The sequence below is a fragment of the Cynocephalus volans genome, chromosome 8, assembly GCF_027409185.1.
Source record: "Cynocephalus volans isolate mCynVol1 chromosome 8, mCynVol1.pri, whole genome shotgun sequence".
NCBI classification, from domain to species: domain Eukaryota; kingdom Metazoa; phylum Chordata; class Mammalia; order Dermoptera; family Cynocephalidae; genus Cynocephalus; species Cynocephalus volans.
The window spans coordinates 53,326,527-53,347,331 of NC_084467.1; the positions used below are offsets into that span (position 1 = coordinate 53,326,527).

The 20,805-nt window shown below is 34.1% G+C and overlaps 1 protein-coding gene and 1 pseudogene across 5 annotated transcripts in view; both read right to left on the reverse strand.

Moving 5' to 3' along the window:
* Positions 1–20,805, reverse strand: part of DOCK7 (dedicator of cytokinesis 7) — a 204,200-nt gene that overhangs the window by 73,300 nt on the left and 110,095 nt on the right. For 2 of the 5 annotated variants that reach the window (XM_063106101.1, XM_063106100.1), the window contains exons 23-30: positions 13,905–13,997; positions 12,631–12,720; positions 11,584–11,679; positions 9,646–9,786; positions 9,439–9,552; positions 7,557–7,727; positions 5,388–5,527; positions 785–954 (exon numbers count right to left, since the gene is read on the reverse strand). In XM_063106101.1, coding sequence (XP_062962171.1) covers positions 785–954; positions 5,388–5,527; positions 7,557–7,727; positions 9,439–9,552; positions 9,646–9,786; positions 11,584–11,679; positions 12,631–12,720; positions 13,905–13,997 — 1,015 coding nt within the window. The remainder of the gene's footprint in view (positions 1–784; positions 955–5,387; positions 5,528–7,556; positions 7,728–9,438; positions 9,553–9,645; positions 9,787–11,583; positions 11,680–12,630; positions 12,721–13,904; positions 13,998–20,805) is intronic. The other 3 variants (XM_063106103.1, XM_063106102.1, XM_063106104.1) reach the window with 2 other exon arrangements.
* LOC134384541 (uracil-DNA glycosylase-like) lies at positions 19,007–19,944 on the reverse strand (annotated as a pseudogene).

A 20,805-nucleotide genomic window follows, 5' to 3' on the forward strand; every position in this document is an offset into this window, starting at 1 on the left:
GAGCATGTAATTGCTTTTCCTATTCTCCATTATTCTTTAAAAGAAAAACCTGTTAATATGTAATATTTATCATTAAATTTACTTATTTTAAATAATATTTTAAATATTTATATCAGGCTTTATCAGGCCAATTGCTAGTTTAAATTCCTTTATTTGTCCTAAAGAAAATATTGCTGCAACCTAAATTCTACATTTACTTAAACTCTAAATTTAAGTAAATTCTAATTTAAGAAAATTCAAAATATGGAAGGCAAGAGCAATACTTCATGAGTTCTAGATTTAAAGAAGCAACGTAAGTTCAACTTATTAACCCAGGGTTAGCAATAAACATGATTCTTGATATTCTGGTCAATATTATTTAAATTACGTATATATATATATATATATACACACACACACACACACACACACATATATATATACATATATGAATAAAGTTGAAACTGAGGATAGTAGATATCGATCAGTTTTCTTGTGCTTTTTTTCAGATGTACAGCTCACATTCACACAAACAAACCTATTTCCTAAAATGTAGGTATAAAATTACTATAAAATCATTATTTTGAAATTTATCATAAGAACTACTTACAGGAATCTTGTACTAAATCCTCTCACCTAGTCAAAAGTTTTTCAGCAAAATGGTTAAAAATTTATGGCTTAGTTTTATCAGCATATGTTTCCTTATATTTGTTTTCTTAAAATAATATCTTTATCCTTGAGATATTTTCTAACACTTTGAAATATCGACTTTGCCTTTAAAATGTGTCTTAATTATACTAAGTACCTGTAAAATCATACAGCTGAGGTACAGCTTCCATGATAATACCAATCAGGGGTAGATACAACATGGCCACCCGAGCCTTTATCTGAGGGTCAGAGTACCGTGGGTCTGAGTCATGACTGGATAGTAAATTGTGTACCATATTGATGACTTTCTTATGCAATCCAAACAGTCTGTTTAAAAAGAAGAACATGAGGTAGCAGTAAAGTCACAGAGATCAGTTAATATCTTTAAAGCAAACAGTTAAAGTCATGGTACTGAATCAATTTTGTTCAATTTCTTAACTTTGCAATATGTTTGCATGTATTCCTATAAAAGACTCCTTATTTTATAATAAATAAAAGTTATAAAAATGTAAAAAATGTATAAAAGAGAATTGAGGAAAAAGGAAGGGCTTCACAAACTCACTTAGGGCTAAATCTGAATATTTTTACATTTACTCATTATTAGTGCTTTTGAGTATTAAAGAACTTAAGACTACTTATAGTTACACTTAAAATTTTAAAAAAACAGTAAATTTTAAGTAGCTGTAAATTTTATTTTATCAAGTCAGATTTTTTTCACATTTAACAAAAATAAATTATTTCCTTTTTCTGAAAGTCTGCAGCCTGGGACATTTCTATTTAAACTGGACTTCCCTGCTCATATACTTCATTTAGGCCCTTAAAACTTTCTAGATTCCCAATCTCCCTCAGTTTCAACAAGGGTTACTTTCACCTTCACACATTTTTTGTCTCTCTTCTTAGATTAAAGGTACTATAACCATGCAAACCATTCTAATTATAAATTCATCCACTCCAACTTCAACTGGCCCTTAATGCTGTACCCAGCAGCAGTTTCAGATCTCATTCTTTCTCCCTAAACCTCTGTTAATCTAAATAGAATATCTTACCTCCAACTTTTCTTAGGAAAGAAAGACCATTCTAAATTTGCTCTGACCATATCTTTCAACAAATCTCCATCTTTATAACTACTAAATCATCTTTCCTTTTTCGTCTCAGAAAAAGTTGTGCCTTCTCTCAGAAAGTAATTTCTCCATATGTTCGATTAACCCCATCTTTCTTCAATAGCTTCAATGTCTCTCCCTCACTAAGTTTTTCCCTTCTTTCTTCAAATGTGTCTTTCCTATCTCAAAAATACATCCTCACTTTAAAGGCTGGGATTTGAAAACAGGTAATCTTACTCCAGGGCCCTTGATCTTATCTACCATTTTATACAGTTGTATATGAAATCTAGCTGGACAGTCTTCCTTATCCCTTCCAGATTTTTATTCAGAAAGTGTACTTTTAAATACTGTCAAAAACCACATCTAATGGACATATCTTGGATCTCATCCTTAAGCTCTCTATTTGACACTTTTGTCATTTTACATGCTCTCTTCTCAGTATTTTCTCCAATAGTTCCCACTCTTCCTTATACTCTGTCATTATTACCAAGGCTCAGATTCTGGTGATTTGCCTTTTATGTTCTCCCTTTTGACTTCTTGAATCCCACTAATGATTCCCAAACCTAAATAGGTTTGGATGGAGTAAAAAAAGACAGAAATTCCTCCCAACGATCTCTCTAAGACAAATATATTCTGCATATCATCTATATACCTCTCAAAAATGTAAAATTAAGAGATGAGAAGTGAGTCTCTCACAATCAGTCATTCATCCATTCAATTAACATATAGTTACCAACTGTCCATTTCGTACCAGACACAATTGTAAGGCTTTAGGAGTATAGCACTGAGCAAGAAAGACAAGGTGCTTGCTCTCATGCTTTCATGAGCTCACATTCTAATGGGAGGAGACAGATAAACAAACAAGCAAATTTCAGATAAGTGCTTTGTAGAAAATAAAACAGCATTATATGGTTAAGAATGATTATGGCAAAGGCAACATAGCTGTAATTTAGATTGGATGGTCAATGAAAGGATGCTGTTTGAGTAGAGACCTAAAGAATCACAAGGAAGAAATGGATATGTTACGATTTTAGGGCCTTTCGAGCATTGCTTCAGGCAGAGAAAAATCCAAGTGCAAAGGTCTAAGGGCGAGCATGAGTTTGGCACATTAGAAAAACAGAAAAAAGGCCAGGATGGCTAGATCTTATGTGAGAAGAGAAGGTTGGGAGTAGACAAGAGGCAGATATGTAGGATTTTGAGGACCATTATTACTAGTTTGAATTTTACTGTAAGTGCTATTTAAGAATACACATAAAAAAAAATAAACAAAAATAAAATAAAATACACACACACACTGAAGAGTTTTAAGCAAGGTGGTGACATAATCTGATTCTCATTTTTAAAATACCATTAAGGCTGCTGGGTAAAGAAAGGATTTTAGGGAGGCAAGGGTGAAGTATAATTAGGAAATTAAATCCCATAGCAGTGGGATAGAAGGAAGTGACTGAACTTGAGATATATTCCATAGGTGGTACCTGTTGAATTTGCTAATGGACTGGGTGCAGGAAAGAGTGGGAAAAGGAAGAAACAAGCAGGAGTAAAAGCTAAAGTTATAAACCTACACATTACTATTTAAAGCTCTTTAAATATCTTCCTTGTTTAACTGAATAGACAAAGAAAAGGTGGCAGTGAACACAACTCCCATTACTTTCTGGACTTTATAGAAAATTTTTACAAGTGTCAAAGATCAATCAATACATTCTAACTTGATGAGGAAAAAGCAGTAAGCAATTCCTATAAGCCCTATATTGTTCCCCAGAAATATAAACCTATTTTAATAGAATCAATCCTTGATATGGAAAAGAAACCTCATCACAGAAATTGTTAACCATTAGAATTCTCTACTCTTTTTATCAGATACTGCTGAACACCTATACAACATTTATTTCCGCTGTCCTCCTTCCTAATTGAACTCAAATTTTGGTGAAGTATAAACTCCTCCCCTTAGACTCTGGGGAAGGTGACTCCATCCTCAGTCTCAGGAGTAGATCCTAATTAAACTAGTCCTGCTACTTAAAGCAGCCAGTATAGCAAATTGTTTTGTTGCAGTCTAAGAAGAGATAAATATTAATGAACTCATTGCTTCCTTAATTGAGAAGATTTACAAAAAAAAAGAGATATGAACTAAACACTGTGTTTAGTGATAGTTCATTTACATTTAGGCACAAGCTCTTCATCTTGTGCTCTATCACAATCAGCCCATGGACTGACACCAGTCTAAGGATCACATTTGAGTACAACTGATCTAATCCAGCCAGCAACCTTGGCATAGCTCTGGTGACTGCAGTAGTACAGAATAGGCAGGTAAGCCACATCAGTCCAAAGGAAAGATTTACCGTTGCATTTTCCCCTTTCTCCTGCTGGATATGTACAAGAAAGCATTTAATTTTAACTGACAGTGGCAACGATCTTGCAGTCATGAGAGGCACCAACCTTAGGGTAAAGCTTCCAGCAGAGGTATGACTTGTAAAAAACCAGAACCATGATGATATCATTGAGCTGATAATTAGACTGTGTGAAAAACCCTTTCTTTCTTCCAATTATGAAATAATACATTTCCTTCCTTTAATAAAGCCAGTTTAAAGAAGAATTTTCTGTTTCTTGTAACCAAAAACATCCTGATATACCAAATAAAAATATTGGAAATATAGCTTCAAATGACTGTGTGAAAAACCCATTAAGTACATCTTCAGAACCCTACAGTTCTGTAGAACACAGTGTGAAAAACTACTTCTTTAAAATATATTCCAAACTTAGGAAGTTACAATTATGAGAAAATGCATGCCTTTCATTTGCAGAAGATTTGGCCTTTCACAATTTAATAAGCATTGACAGTGTCCCTAATACATTGCCAGGAACTTTACAAACCTCCTCTTTCATTCAACAAATACATCAGAGGGCCTTGTACAACCTATTTAAAAGTATCTCTTTTCGTTCTCTGGAGCTCTTACATGAGGTTAAATAAACTGCATTATAAACTTACAATGATACTACTCTGAAAAAAATTTTTTTAAAAGAAATTATTATCCAAATGAGTTATGGTCATACAGATTTTAGAAAAATAACTATTAAGAACAATGTAGTCCATAGGGATGCTAGTCCACAACACCTGAAGCTATTTCTAAAAACTCAGGTCATCAGACAATATATACCCTTCTTTTCTTACCATATCAATTTCCAAAAATCCTCTATAAGTGTACCCAACTTTGGAAATTTTTTTAAAATTATGGATATTTGTTTATGAGGCAATTTTTGAAATAAAATAGTACATAATATGATGGCAAATGATAAATTTTCCTCACTAGTCTACTTTCCTCAACTGAAAATCGCCTAGTGTATATTAACAAATCTAAGAGTTCATATACTAATATGCATAATTTATTTTATGTACTGTTAAGAAGAAAAAGAATGCTACTAAACAAACCATGATATATCACCAATTTTAAGGCAAATCTCAAATTTAGAGATGACAAAATATGAAAAAAGTCTTTCTTAAATTGATGAAATATAGAAATAACATGGGTATGAAACTTAGTGAATAAAGAAATAGAAAAAGAATAAGGAAGGGTATTCTTTTGATTCTTAGGAAGTATAAGATACTTCTGTCCCATTGTCCAAAATCAAATTAATATTCTACAAGGCAAAAACTAGTATACTCACCCGTCAGCATCAGGGTCTAAAATGACAGCCAGCTCTGTTAACACAAGTCCTGCCAAATAATGTTGTTGGCGGAAAGGCACGGACAACTCAAACATATTTGCAATTTTCTGGTCTTGTACATTTGTGGAAAATCCAGAACTCTGTTGGGGAGTGAGGCAGAACAAAGCTATAACAGCTGTGCAATAAAACATCTTACAGACAGAGCATTACAACAAATGAAATGTGAGCATTGTCTGAAATTGAGATAAGCTATACCAAGGGCAGTTTACTTTATATTACTATTATTAACATTGGAGAAAGAAACTGCTCTTACTTTTGGTATAGAAAACTATGATAAAATTATTTTACTAATTTATTTTAGTATTAAAATAAATTAATAATTAATTGGAAATTTAATTTTTTAATTTCCTTTTTCTCATATTGAAACTTTTCCATCTGTTTTCTCCTTTATTCTGTTAGCCACTTAATGTTTCAACATCACACTCAGAAGGTAAAAAAATCAACTAAATCCAAACAATATAGTATGCACTCATTCCAGAGTGTTAAGAGAAATGGTCAAGGTCAAGGCTATTGGTTTCCAGAGAAATTCCAAATACGAGAAATATTGTTTTTCAGAGAACCTATCTCTAGAAAACTACTATCTCTAGAAATTCCAAAAACCAGTAGTAATATTGTTTTTCAGAGAACCTACTATCTCTAGAAAATTACTATCATTTTGTGGTCTAGTCATTGAGTTTTTAAAAGTTTTAATAATGAAAAATAGCATCCCCCAAGATATATTTCATATTAAGGACCACCCATGTGATGATTCTTAGAACAACAATAGATTCCCGATTTCCCTATGGAGAAATCACCTTCCTAATAAGTACATAAAATTCTTTCGGACCCCCCAAAAAAGAGTCATGTTTCTGTTATCTATTAGAATCTGATAATTATGTAGTTAGATGAGAAAGGAGGCAACAAGATAATGGAAGAAATTCTATGAGAATTTCCTGGCTAAATAAGATGTTCAGTAAGGAGTCAGATGTAAACAGATGTTTTAGGAACATATGTGCCTATGATTAAGTTGTCCCTGACTATGTAGCAACATGTTTGACAGAGAATAGGGAAAGAAAGCAAAAACCTAGTCTTATCCATTACAGGAAGGGTGTGCTAGGCAGGTAGAAAAAGTAGATCGAAATAGAATGATCTGGAAGATTTTTTGCAAAGATAAAATGAAAAGGTTGTGAGTGCTCTCTGATGTTTTCCAGTCTTTCTAAGTGAAGTTTAAATTTTTCTTTTATCGAGTTTATGAGATTGATTTAGCTTAGCAAATTTCATTCAGGAATTAAATATCTTGAAAACATAATTAAGAAGAACTTAAGGTAAACTTTGACTTTAGACATCAACTTTAGACATTAAGAGCTTACGGAAACAGCTTGTTTGCCTCAGAAATATTATTGCAGAAAGAGTGTTTCACTTGGAAGGAAGAAAATCCAGGCTTATCTGACGTTAAAACCATAAAATCCCTCAATCTCAATGTATATGAGAGGACATACATATTTACTATAATCCTTTTTCATCTTTAGACGAACTACTAGCTGTTGAAGTTGAGTGCCACCTTGAAGGCCTATAAATGTTCACTTAGTTTCCTTTGGGTTTTCTGGATACAAGAGAGTCAGGCAGGGCTCTGTCAAGCCTGCACTGTAGTTTGACTTCTTTCTCTGCTCAATTATGCTTCATCCCCTTTCTTTGTGGAGGTATTGATCCCTAATAAACATCTTCCCAGTCTCAGTGTCTGCTTCAAGAGAACACAATTTGTGAAAACATCTAAATATGTGAGTTTATTTGGGTGAATTCACTCACATATACATAAATACGTAAAAGGAGTACAACATAATGGGTAAGAATCTGAGTTCTATAACAAAGTCTTGGTTCAAAGCCTGACTCTCTTTACTCAGTGTCCTTTCTGTGTTTATGTTTTCTCATCTGTAAGATGGGGATAATAACAGAACTTATTTCCTAGAGTTGTTCAGAGGGTTAAATGAGTTAACACTTATAAAGTACTTAGAACTGAGCCTATCATACAGCTACTACTCAATAAGAGTTAGTTAAAATTTTGTCAGTGTTTAAAATTCTGTTTCATCAATGTGGGCTTTAAAAATATGTATGTTCATATATTTTGCATACCTGAGATGTTGCAGAAGAAACAGAAGGTGATGGAGATGCAGGTGGAGTAAGTAAGCTGCAGGGTAAGTTTAATGTAACATAGTGCTCATGACTGCAAATAATTCGCAGAAAATCCAACCTCAAAGACACCAGGACACTCGGATTTGGTAATGAATAAAGCTTTGAAGACACCTTGTAAGGATTGCATAAATAAGAGAACAACAGTGAAATATATTATTTCTCTAATACTAACACCAGAATGACAGATTAAAGAATAGTACTCAGTGGGCAGTCTTGGTTTTTGTGGTTTAAATAACAATAACAGATTTTTCCAGAGTTATTGCTAAAATTAAAATTTTGGAACTACAAGATTTACTGTATAAATCCATTTGACCAACTTAAAAGCCACATTCTTACATTTCTAATATAGTATTAATATTTCCACTCCTCAAAAGTGTACTTTGTGAGGAAAAAATATAAAACCAAAATAACGTTATAACAGTTCTTAAAAGAAATTACCCATCCTTTCATAGCACCTTATGTTCACCTGTATTTATAATAGTCTATTTGTGCATTTTTCTAGCTATATCATAAGCTACTTGAGGAGATATACTATAAACTGACTTAATAGCTTTAGTAACCCTAGGGTTTAGCCCAATGTTTGGCAAATGTAGGGGTCAACCCTTAAAGAATAAAGATAGGACAAGTTTTGGTAGCAAAAGACAAAATTTGGGGGGAAAGTAAAACTAACATATAGTGTTGCAAATATTTGCAAGCGGTTCAGTGCCCATGCACATTTTTGACTTCTCTGACTATTAAAAGGAACAAACAATAAAGGCGTCCAACAGAACATATCTTCAAAATTCCTAATATTAGACTGCCAAATAGAATTCTTGACCAGTAGTTCCCCCAAACTAATCTGTAGACTAGCTGGGAAGTGATTAACAGGCACTGTGTCCCACACTCCCCCACAACCAGGATTCAAACTCCTCAATAACTATGGAATGGGACCCAGAGATCTGTATATTTTTAAAGCTCCTTTACAAGATAATTCTGGCATGATTATACAGCTCTCTACCCAAGTGGCTCATAAAGACAAATAACTAATGTTTTCCAGCAGGCAGGCTTCACTAATCGGTTGATAAAAATTTTGAAACAAGGACTGGCTGGTTAGTACAGTTAGTTAGAGCATGGTGCTGATAACATGAAGGTTCAGGCTTTGATCCCCGCACTGGCCAGCCACCAAAAAAATAAAAGTAAAAAATTTTTAAACAAAATAAGCTGTTAGTGGAAAAGTTCCAAGATGCTTTTAGTTTAGTAAAGGCAAGATAATGAATGACATTTGGAACTTGGGTAAACACTTGTCCATGTATGATTCCAAACTCTACAGAGTCCAGGGTTGCATTAGGGGGAATACACAATGATTTTAAATATCACTCAAGACACACACTATATACATATATTGAAATATAACTCTGTACCCCATAAATATGTACAATCAATACATGTCAGTTAAAAAATATTTTTTTAAAAAATCATTCAAGATACAAAATGAATTAGCTATTCATTAAGTATAAATGTTACACACATGGCATCTTGAGGCTGCTTTACATTACTACTGACTTGATGGTGTACTCTGGAATGGGAATTATGGTCATGAATGGGTCAGTACAACTCAAGGGAAAGTTAGCTATACTAATATCAGCTTGCCAAAGTCCTTGCATCTTAATAAAACAAATGTAATTTAATGTTGCCTTACTAATAAAAATGCTACTTTATGCTGCTTTTTTGTTTTAATATCAGTATATGAATGTGTTCTCAAAGGTCTCTCGGCTCCAGCCCATAAAGAGTTATTACAGTACTTAAATTATTCGATTATTAATTATTATTAACTATGTATTACCTGTTTATAGCAGGACTTGATAAGGCTAAAGACAAATCCTCTGTCCATAACAGACAACAGATCATTGATAAAGAATGCAAGACTTGTATTGAGTCTCTCAACCATTTCTGTGTCCTGGGAACATAATATAAAGCAAAAACAAATAAAAGTGTGATAGTTTAATCTTAACTTGAAAAAGAGATAAGTGGGGAAAAAAGTTATCATTACCTTCTGAAATCGTGAAACTATATCACTAGCAATGGTGCTGACAAGAGCAGCAATGTCATCCATGAAACGTTCTGGAAAACGACTTTTCCTTGGAGCATCAAGTTTATCGTTGAAATATAAATGGTGCACCATGCTCTTTACCTGAAAAAAGATATAAGCCATTAGTTTAATATATTAACAATTACAAGAACTCTAAATACCCAGGCAATTTTTTCAATTTACCATGTGATTTAATAGATAACTGAAATACTTTTAGCTTCTTAAATATTTTGAAAAAGCTCCCTACAATATTTTGTATATGCCAAAGAAATATTAAACACAATGTAACCTAATCACTACATCACCCTCATAAAATTATCTTGGTTATCTACAGGAAAAAAAATTCTGTGTATGTCAACAAAAGCAAAATTTCACCCTTTAAAAAAACTTTTAACTAAATTTTTCCAAGACTCAATAATTTTGCAATTCCATATCCCCCAAAATGTAAACTTTGAAAGGTTAGAAACCTTCTCTTCACTGTAGTATCTTCAACATCTAGCATATAGTGACATATGGTGGGTATACAATAAATATTTGATAACTAAATATTAATAATAAAATATTAGTTCAAAATTAACAGAATGACTTAAGCTTACAAAATACTTTTAGATACAGATTCTTTATTACAACACTGTGGTAATGATAATAAAGAATTTTAAACTTTAAATTCAGAGAAATTGAACTGAAGGTTCTACAGTTAGTATATATAGTACATCTAAGTCTTAAACTGTGGTCTTTTGACTATTTTATATTTAAGAAATCCGAACACACATGTTAGGCTATCAAAAAAAGTCAAAATTATGATCTTTATCTTACAATAAAACCACGTGAATTATAAATTTGGTTATAAATTTTTCCTAGAAAAAAAATGAGCTGTCTGTCACTTATACATGGTGAAAAATTATAAATTTTTCCTAGGAAAAAATTGAGTTGTCTGTCACTTATATATGGTCCCTGATTTATTTTTTCTGTAGATTAATAAATTTCTAGGAGAAATGTTTTCTTATTCCCAATAAAGATAACATTTATTGCCCAGAATGACCCTTTGACATACTCTGGAAGCTCCTTCTGTTTTTTTTCTTTCTTTTTTTGTTTTGTTTTATTTCCCTCTGTTTCTTATTTTTTTACATACTTCTTTTTTGGAAGAAAAACTTTCAGTAATTTCAGCTTTCTAAAAGCTAAAGAGGAAGGTGAAAAGGAAGGTCCCTAGTGCCAGAATACCTGAATTTCACTCCCAGTTCTGCTACCTACAAGCTGTGTATACTTAAAAAAGTTACTTAGTCCCTCTGTGCCTTCGTAATACCTAGCCCATAGGAGAGTGCTACCATATTGTACCCACTTAATAAATGTTTGTTGTTTTTGTTTATATATATACATACACATATATATTTATAAACACATATATGTATTTATTAAAATATTAATTCATTCATTTTTAATATAATTTATTGAATTAAGCAAAAGCGGTTTTTTATTGGCTGTAATTGGCATTTCCCTAAAAGCTTTCTAGCCATAATAATAGCAATGAGTATCTATAAGTCTCTTTTTATCTTTGTTGGGTATAAAATCTACAGTGCTGCCATTATACATTTGCATGTTTGGACTCAGAAAGAATGTATCAGAAAGAATGTATCACAAGTTTCCTTCAAAAAGATAGTTAGCTTCTGCAACCATTCCTGAAAAAAAGAATTAAAATGAGCCTCACACTTTATAATTCCACCTAAACTGCGCTGAGTATCCAGTGTTTATTTAGAGATGTAACCCATGTAATTTTGTCTTGGAGGCACATGTAAAACCATAAGATAGGCAAAAGAAAACGATTTCTAAGATAAAAAATGAGCTAACACAAAATTGTTCATTAAGGAAAATAGTACTAAAGAATCTGTTTAGTTTGCTCACCATTAACTCAAAAAAGAACCAGGCTTGTTGCAAAGCTGATTCCCGAACGCTGCCACTGCAAACAACCCATTGCAAAGCCAGCTCCTCATGAAAAAGCTATCCAGAAGTAAATCCAAAATTATTATCAAAGTCAAATCTGCTGATAACATAAGCCAAATCATAATGCAAATACAAATGAAGATAAAATGAGATTAAGCAAAATAAGACATGTGAACCATTCAATGATGCAGTGAAGACACCCATTAACGAAACGGCTCTTTATGCATGTAAGATAGTGGCATGTTGAACAGCTGAAAAAATTACATGTTATCTTGGAGTAAAATGTAATTTTAAAAGAACAGGTAGGAAATGGCCTCCTAAATTGTACCTGCAAACAAAAACTAGACCAAAAACTCACAGTTACACATAAAATCGTGTTTGTATCTTAGATACGGATCTTAACATATGCAAATGCACTCATGAACTTTGCTGGTACAATTTAGAAAACACCTTTAAAAATTTAAACTTTGCTATAAGCCATTAATTTTCAAGTTTTCAGGTATTTAAAGTCTTTTTTTAAAAAAAGAAAATTCCTGCCTTATAATGGATATGCATAGAAAGTATTTGCAAAGTAGTGTATATTAACATGAAAAAGGACTAACAAAACTGTGCATAAGGGAAGCAAATCAACATGTCTTACTAAGAGTGATAATTTTTCTAACTCATCTTCCTTTCCCTGGAGATTTAAAACACAAAACAGAAGCAGTTACAGAAACAGAATTAAGAGTCAATACATATTTTGGTATTATAATTTGATAATCAAATTTGAATTCACTAATCTCTAAAAACAGTCAATCCCAAAGATATAAAAATTATCATAACGTAAAAGAACATACACTGGAGAGGTATGCCCAAAAAGGGATCAGACAAGCAATGCTGGCTCAGATGTACTTTTAAACACAATGCAAATATTGTAATCTCTCATACCAGTTATGTAAAGAAGTCTTACATCTATTTAATTGCTGGAATTATTTTCCCCCTCTATGAATTGTCTTCATATGAATCTACCTTTTTAGTTGGTAAGCGTCCCGTTAATGTTTGTAAGAAACTTGAAGTCTCTGTGTGCGAAGACATACGATTACAACTTCGATCCATAGCCTATGGAGTGAAGATGAATGAATGACGAGATAACATTAATGTTTCCACTAGATGACTTCACAGCTCAAGGATATGTACAATTTAAATATAGAGTTTTACTGTGGTTTCAACAACCATCTATTTTATTGCTCATCTCATTTTCACCATTTTAAGCTGCTTTAATGACAATGAATTAGAAGTATCAAAATGGCTTCCATATATTTTTAGTCTTCAAAAAGATGAATATTTTAATGATTATATAAAATTTAGAGTGCTGCAAAGAATGAAACTTGTATCTGTGTGATCTATACACATGCACATATCTAATAAAAATATATAAAAAGTATAAACATACTTCTCAACTGGTCTTAAACCAAAAAAGAAACCAAGAATTTCATATTCTATAAAGAAAATAAAAAGTTTAGGATGATTTTTCACTTTTTCACTATTATCAAAAACCACTGTTAAGATTTGTCATATAATACACCAATATAACACTAAGCACAGCATTAAAAATTTTCTTAAAAAACAAGAGAATTTTTCTCCAAAGCCAACATGCAGATGAGAAGTATATTTTAAGGTATCATGCAGTATTAGCTATCAAGCAACGAGTCCTAAATAAGCAAAACCTAATTAAACTAAGTTATAACAAATTTCATACTTTGCAACATGGTACAAATTAAAATAGATTTTGGCTTCTGGTATTTAATCTTATAGCATGAGGATCATATACTGTTCACATTTAATTTTAACTTATTACCAGTCTTTCTATTCAGTGATTATGAAAAAAAAATGACAAGATAGTAAATGCTAAATGAAAACGATGTAATAGCTACACTTAAAAACAAAGGCAAATGGAAACCTGTTGGGTTTTTTTCCACATAAAAATTTTTTAAATTCCTAGTATATATGTGCTACCCCTAAAGTAGAAACTGTTAAAAAAGCCATCAATTGCATAAGCAGCAGCCACTGAAATATTGATAGGGTGTACAAGGAAGGAAGAAGGAGATAGAAAAGGAGAGCATTACTGGTGCAATTGGTGGTATTCATGCATAGAAGTTGAAAAATGTGCTAAGTAAACATAAATACACACTTTTTTAATGATTAAAAAAAGCAAGCCACTGAAATCATAGTATACACTAAAAAGTAATGTTCAAAAGGGAAACATCAGCAGCCAATAAAGAAACCTCTGATGTAAACACCACCTGTGTTGATTCTGCACTTGGACTGGGGTTGGATCCCCATGGGGCAGCTTTTGGACCACCAGTGTTAACCCAGGAATTGGAGCGATCTAAACCCTAAGCATATAATAGAAAGCAGTTGGAAAGGAAAGAAATATTACATGTTGCATGCTATAAATTATTCTTAAAGAAATCCAGACCTTCCAATGCAAACATGTTTTTAATTAGTACTGTTAAAGCAATCAAAAATTTTAGGCACCTAAAAAGAATTAGTTCATTTAAATTATCTTGCTATATAATATAATTTTTTAAAAATCATCAAGAATATTAAGTATGGCATTTAAAGGTAATTTCTCCATAATGGGATCACCTTGAAGTACCAACAACTAAAATTCCCACAGCACTCACCACTCCCCCAAACTCTCTTTAAAACTAGTACAAGTTAGCAACAGATAATTCCCTCTGAATCTAATAGAGATTTAAAGAAAAAAATGGAAGAAAAACATTTCATTCTTTACTAAAAGACTCATTTCATTCCATCTCTCATCACCTGAGAACTACCGTGCAGTAATACTCCATAACTGTATTTGACCTTGACTCCTCATTCACTTTCTTTTAGGGACAGATAAGAGAAATTAAGTAAAAAATTTAAAATATATATATATCTAATACTTGATGCTTCTTAATAACAATAGTGGATTTGGATTTGTGTTGTTTGATTGTACTTGTAATTAAACATAATGGGCTGCTATTTTCTATAAATATCATAAGGAAAAAATTATGTTGGAGCTGTCCCTATGAATCATATCTTCATCATCGCCTTCATTAAAGTTCCTTTAATATGCTACTAATGTATATGATCAGAAGTAAATTATGTCTGTCTTTCTCTGAAAGGGATTAATTACTATAATTCCAGGTGAAAGGAACTGAGGCTTTACTTCTATTTCCTAAATTTGATGGATCATTAGAATCACTTGAGAAACTTTGTAAAATTTAGATTCTGAGCACTACCCCCCAGAAATCCTAATTGAGCAAGGTGGGCTGGGCACCATCGGAATCTGCTAACTGGAACTGGAGCACATTGTAAGGGCTTTTTAGATGATTATTAGGGTAAGAATAACAAAGACAACCCAAAACAAGCTGTTTAAGAATATTAGGGCATGAGTATGGACCCAAACCACAAAGCACCAAAGGAGGGACAGATAAAAGAAAACAGAGTTGTAACAATGGTAATCAACTCTTTGTAGACATTAATGTCACCTGCGAAGCTTAACAACAGCAACAACAAATGCACAAGACCCTACCTACCTCAAAACAATTAAATCAGAATTGCTAGGAGGCCTGGACATCAGTAATTTTTAAATACTTCAAGAGAAGTTTTAAAAAGGAAGAAAAAGAAAAACTGCAACTCTCAAGGGCTGAGGTTTTAAGGAGAAAATTTCCTCTGCTTTTCCCCAAATATATAGAGAAGTTGAAATGATGATACAATAATCTCATTTTTGACACTAAATATCTAAGATAGGCGTTGAGGTTCATATCCAGTCTTTCCAGTTTACTAACTGTAAAATTTAAGATAAATTACTTATTCTTTTTCAGTTTCTTATCAACAAAATGAGAGCAATAACAGTATCTCCCTCATATTGTAAGGATCAAATTAAATAGTGGAAGTAAATTACTAAATGCAATGCCTCAAATATAGTAAGCTCTCAAAAATAGTTATTACACAAACTTTCCATATACATTTTTTAAAACTGCTTTCTCAAAAAAAATTGGACAATATCCAAATGCCAGTAAAATTACATAATCAGTAGATTTGATTAAAATACAATACCTGCATTCTTGGAACCCTAATACAATATTTCAAATAAAAGCAAATCAACAGGTTTATGTTTTTCAGATAAGTTAAAACAAAGTTTTCGCTAATCTCCAAAATTACGTCTCCACTGTATAAGTGTAAAGTTCTTTCTTCCATATTCAGTTTTTATAGTCACTATTTATGTTACAAAAATAACAAAACATAAGCATCTGATTTTTGTGAAATTATAATTGTACTTTTCTCTCCCATAAATATCAACAAAAGAAATAACAATAACTTTTCTGTATTCTTAAATTCACTTTTCAACTCATTGTTTAATCCTGTCCTTTAAAATTAAGATACATGATAATCAGTAATGTCAGAATAAAAAACATAAACCTTTTTGTGCCACTAATTATACTTTATATACACAATACCGGTGCTCCAAACAATTATAATTATATCAAAGATAATTATTTAAAGAAAATCTGTGGCCAATTACTTTGTAAAGCAAACAACTCCCATAATCCAGATGTTATAAAGCTAAGAATTATATCAAACATCCCTGAGTTAAGCAAATTCATCACCAATATTTACTTATGTAGTAACTTTTTAACATAGAACAGATTAACTGAATGTGTGCACATGTGTATGTAAGTTTGGCTAAATCCCAGTAACATTATTAATTTTGTCCCTTAAGTGTAGATAAGCTCCTTAAGCAAGGTCCATATTGTATTTAATTTGACATCAACACTCATGTTACAATACAAAGATATGGCTTTATAGTCACAAGACCTCAGCACAGTGCCTAGCACATAGTAGTTCTCAGTGTCTGAGAAATACATAAAAAAATAGGAGATGATATGTTAGAAAGCAACCATATATGAACATAAAATTGCACTGGCATTTGATTCAAAGCAGTAAGATTCAAGCTGACGTAACCATACATTTACATAACTGAATGTTAAAAGATTTCCTAGGACTAATAAAGCAGAGATAGTTTTTGGCAAAATAAATATGAAGAAAGTCTCACAAATATTATTTTATAGCCACTAAATATTCTTGAATTTTAGAAGTTCTACATTTTATATTAGAAAATGAAGTATAAACAAAACTTTCATAAAGTCAAATCTCTGAAGATCTTTAAAAATATAATCAATGCTGATAGTAAGAGGGCAAACCAAAGTACAATTCAATTTTTTAAAAAGTAGTTTATTCTTACTATGGATACTCAATGCTTACTAACATATATTCACTGGATAAATACTTACTGAGGACCTTTACTATGATAGACATTAGAGGGGTTCTGGGTACATCAGTGAACAAATATTACTACCATCATGAAGCTAAGACTCTGGTAAAAAGAGACAAACCCTAAAAAATCAATATAATAAACTAATCCACACAGTAAATTAAAAGGTAGCAATTGTTATGAGACAAAAAAAAACCCCCCAAAAAACAGAATAAGGGAATTAGAAGTCCTAGGGCCAAAGGCGGGGAAAAAGAGCCACTGGTTATACATTCAAATAAGATAATCAGAGTGACCTCATTGCGAAGGTGGCCCTCTGAGTAAAAACTTAAAGGAGCTAAGGGATAAGTCATAGGAGGATCTTGCACAGAGGAATGACATAATCTGACTTCATTTTTTTTGGTCACCGTTGTGGTCTGAATGTCCCCCTAAGCTCATGTTGGAGCTTGATCCCCACTGTTGTGTTAAGATGGTGGGAAATCAGATTATGAGTATTTGAAAGATGGGGTCTTTAAGAGGTGATTGGATCATGAGGACTCTGTCCTCATGAATGTACTAATCCATTCATGGATTAATGGGTCAGTGGTTTAATACATTATCAGGAAACAGACTGGTGGCTCTATAAGGAGAGGGAGAAAGCATGTGGAAGCACTCTTGCTCAGCCACTTGCCCTGTGATACCCTGTGTTGTCACAGGACTCTGTAGAGGGTCCCCACCAGGAAGAAGGCCCTCACCAGATGTGCATCCTGGACTTCCCAGCCTCCTGTAAGAAATAAATTCTAACACAGTGACTTAAGTTTTAAAGCAACATTCTGGTTGCTATCTTGTGAATAGAGTATAGGGTAGAAGCAGGGAACCATCTTTAAGGCAATTACGTGAATTCAGGGAGAGATGAGCTCAGACAAAGATGGTAGTAGTAGAAATAGTAAGAAGTAGCTCTACCTTTAACATGCATGCAAATTCAAACAAAAAGATTTAGAAAAAGTAGCTAAGTTTAGAATTCCAGAGAGAGATTTATACTGGAAATATAATTTTAAGAGTCATCTGCATAACTGGAAAAAAAAAATTCAACAAACTTTATTACCAAAATTGCACAGGGTTAAATCTTTAACCCGGCTAACAGCAAAAACAGCATTTCTAATAAGTTCAAGGATGGAAGCAGAGACTCAATAAAGACTCTGTTTTTAAAAGGATTGAAAAAATATATATCTGTGCAAGTATTTTTTAAAAAAGTAAAATTCTCCAGTGTTACAGAAAAAAAAATCCCGAGGTGATTTCAGTCCATAAAAAACAGCATTTGGCAGTCTCTGTTACCTTAAGAACCCCACTCAGGATAACCCTAGGAGAAAATCACCTCCCCCTCCAAAAAAAAAAAAAAAATCCCCTTTTCTCCACTTCCTCTGTTCAATTTCCACTGCTTATTCCAAGAAATACCCCAAAATTAATAGGATAACGAGACCTAGCTCACTTCTCTCAGCCTCTATCTGTTAAGGCTCACAAGGATTACTCCTTAGGAATCTTCACCTCTACTACAACCAGGAAATTGAACTCTAATTTCTGGGCCAGATTTCTAGTAACTTGCAAAACATCCCCATGCTTCCTTCAAGGAGGAGCCTAAGGGCTCCTTGAAAGATCAAGGGGTTAGTGCGTCTGGAGTGCCTGCCAGGCCATGTGTGGGGAGGGCTTTCTCACAAAAACACTCCACACCTTATAAGTTGAAATCTAACCTACCAGGTGAAAACAAGTAGCAGCAGTCATCAAACTCCTGGCTGTACCAAAAAGGTACACGCCTCCCCCCACCCTTGATCATAAAGGTAAGGGAGATGAAGAGAGCCAAGTGAGTATTTGACCTCATCTGCATTTTAGGCCAAAGCTATATTGCAGAGAAAGACATTTGGTCTTTGCTGTTTCTGCCATTTCTGAGCAGCCTGGTTCATGGCTGCTTTCCTGAAGCTTTTTCCCCTTCTGCAGAATAAATAAGAATTAATAGGGAATTTTTCAGTTCAACTTCAGAACTGTCAAATACTTCAATAGCAGCTTCTCAAAACCACCAATGGAGACAGACCACCCCTCAGTTCAGGATCACAGCTCCTTCCAGTTGATGGGCTTCTTGCCAGAATTCTGCAGCAGCTCACTGCTTTTTGAAAAATGTCTACATCCAAAGAACCCTCTATACACCAACAGAGAGGGAGAGCAGTCTGCAGTACATGGTGCCACTTCCTATCAATGGCACTGCCCTTCTTCTAAGAGCCCCAGAGGAGGAAGACAAGGCCATTCCAGTTCTGTTTTAGCCAGGACACAACCGCACCAGTAAACTGCTCCCAACCTCTATCCTTATGAGAATTGGCTTGATGGGCCCGAATACTGAGGACAGGACTGAGTAGGAGAACAACTTGTTTGACCCACCCAGATGAATCTCCATGGCCAGATGAACAAAACCATCGATGTCGGTAGACAGCTCTTTATAAATGTTTTCCAAACCAAGAGGAGTTGGAACAGGTCTTTGAACACTAAAGCAGAGCCCATGAGCTTGACTGGATCCATGATACGGATCCTGTCCCAAGATGACAACCTTCACATCTCTTATGTCACTCATTTGGGTCCATGTGAAGACTTAACTTGGGGGTGTATAAACAGTATCATGTCTTCTTTCTTCTGCAACGAATCCCGTTAGCTTTATAAAATACGGTTTCTCGAACTCTCCGCTGAGATACTTCTTCCAGCTCCTCACCGAAGCCCCCCGGCACGTTGCGGGCCATGAGTCTGAGCAGGGCCTTGTTCGTCTGGATGCGGACCAGCTGCTCCGGGCCCAGCAGCAAGGAGGGCGGCATGCCAGGCACGCCCTACGGCTCGTCCTGCCCGGCCCGGGCCTTCTTGTCGGGGCTGGCCGCTGCATCCCCGCTCTCCTCAGCTACGACCGCCACGCGGGTCCCCAGGTCAGCCAGCTCATCAGGACTGCAGGCACGTCGCTTCCTGACAGGGCTGAGAGAGGGGGAGGACAGCGTCTTCTGGCCGACCATCCCGGAGCTGCGGATTGAGTGAACACGTGCCGCCAAGGGACCTGCGAGGCTGAGGCCAGCTGTGGCAGTCAGCAGTTAGAACCAAGCAGCCCGCCCAGCATAACATTTATATGGTATTTAATGCCACAGGTCTTGATAAGATCACCGAGTGAAAGCAGAGAAAGGAGAAGACAAGAGAAGGGAAATAAGGACAGAGGCCCAGGACACTTACAGATTAAGAGATCAGAAAAGGAAGAATCCACAAAGGAGGCTGAAAAAGTATGTATAACCAGCAAACCAAGAGGAAAACCAAGACAGTGTGGTGCCCTGGAAGCCGAGTAAATAGAATAAACCAAGGAGAAAGAGGAATTTAACTGCCTCAAAAGCTGCTGGTAGGTAAAGTAAGCTGAGTTCTGAAAATTAACTACTGTATTTAGCAACATAGAGAGCACTGGTGACGTTAACAAAGGCACTTTGGGTGGAAGATGGGAGGAATATTTGACTGAAGTACAGTAAAGAGAATGGGAGTAAAAGAATTGGAGATAGCAAGTATAGAAAACCCTTACAAGAAATTCTGCTACAAAAGTTAGAAAAGAAATGGCAAAGAAGGTTGCAGCAGAAATACTAGAGAGGAATTTTTTTAATGAGAGAAATAATAGCTTGCTTGTATATAGATAGGAATGATGCAGCATATAGAAAGGAACTGATGATGTAGGACAGAGATGAAAGAACTACTGGAGAGAGAATTTAGAGTAATGACAGGGTATGGGAGCTTGTGTGCAAGTGAAAGATATAAATTTAGAAAAATGGATAGTTCATTTAAGCAGAGTATTAAGTAGTAGATAGTAGATGATAATAGGTAGGTAGACATGATGGTAACAG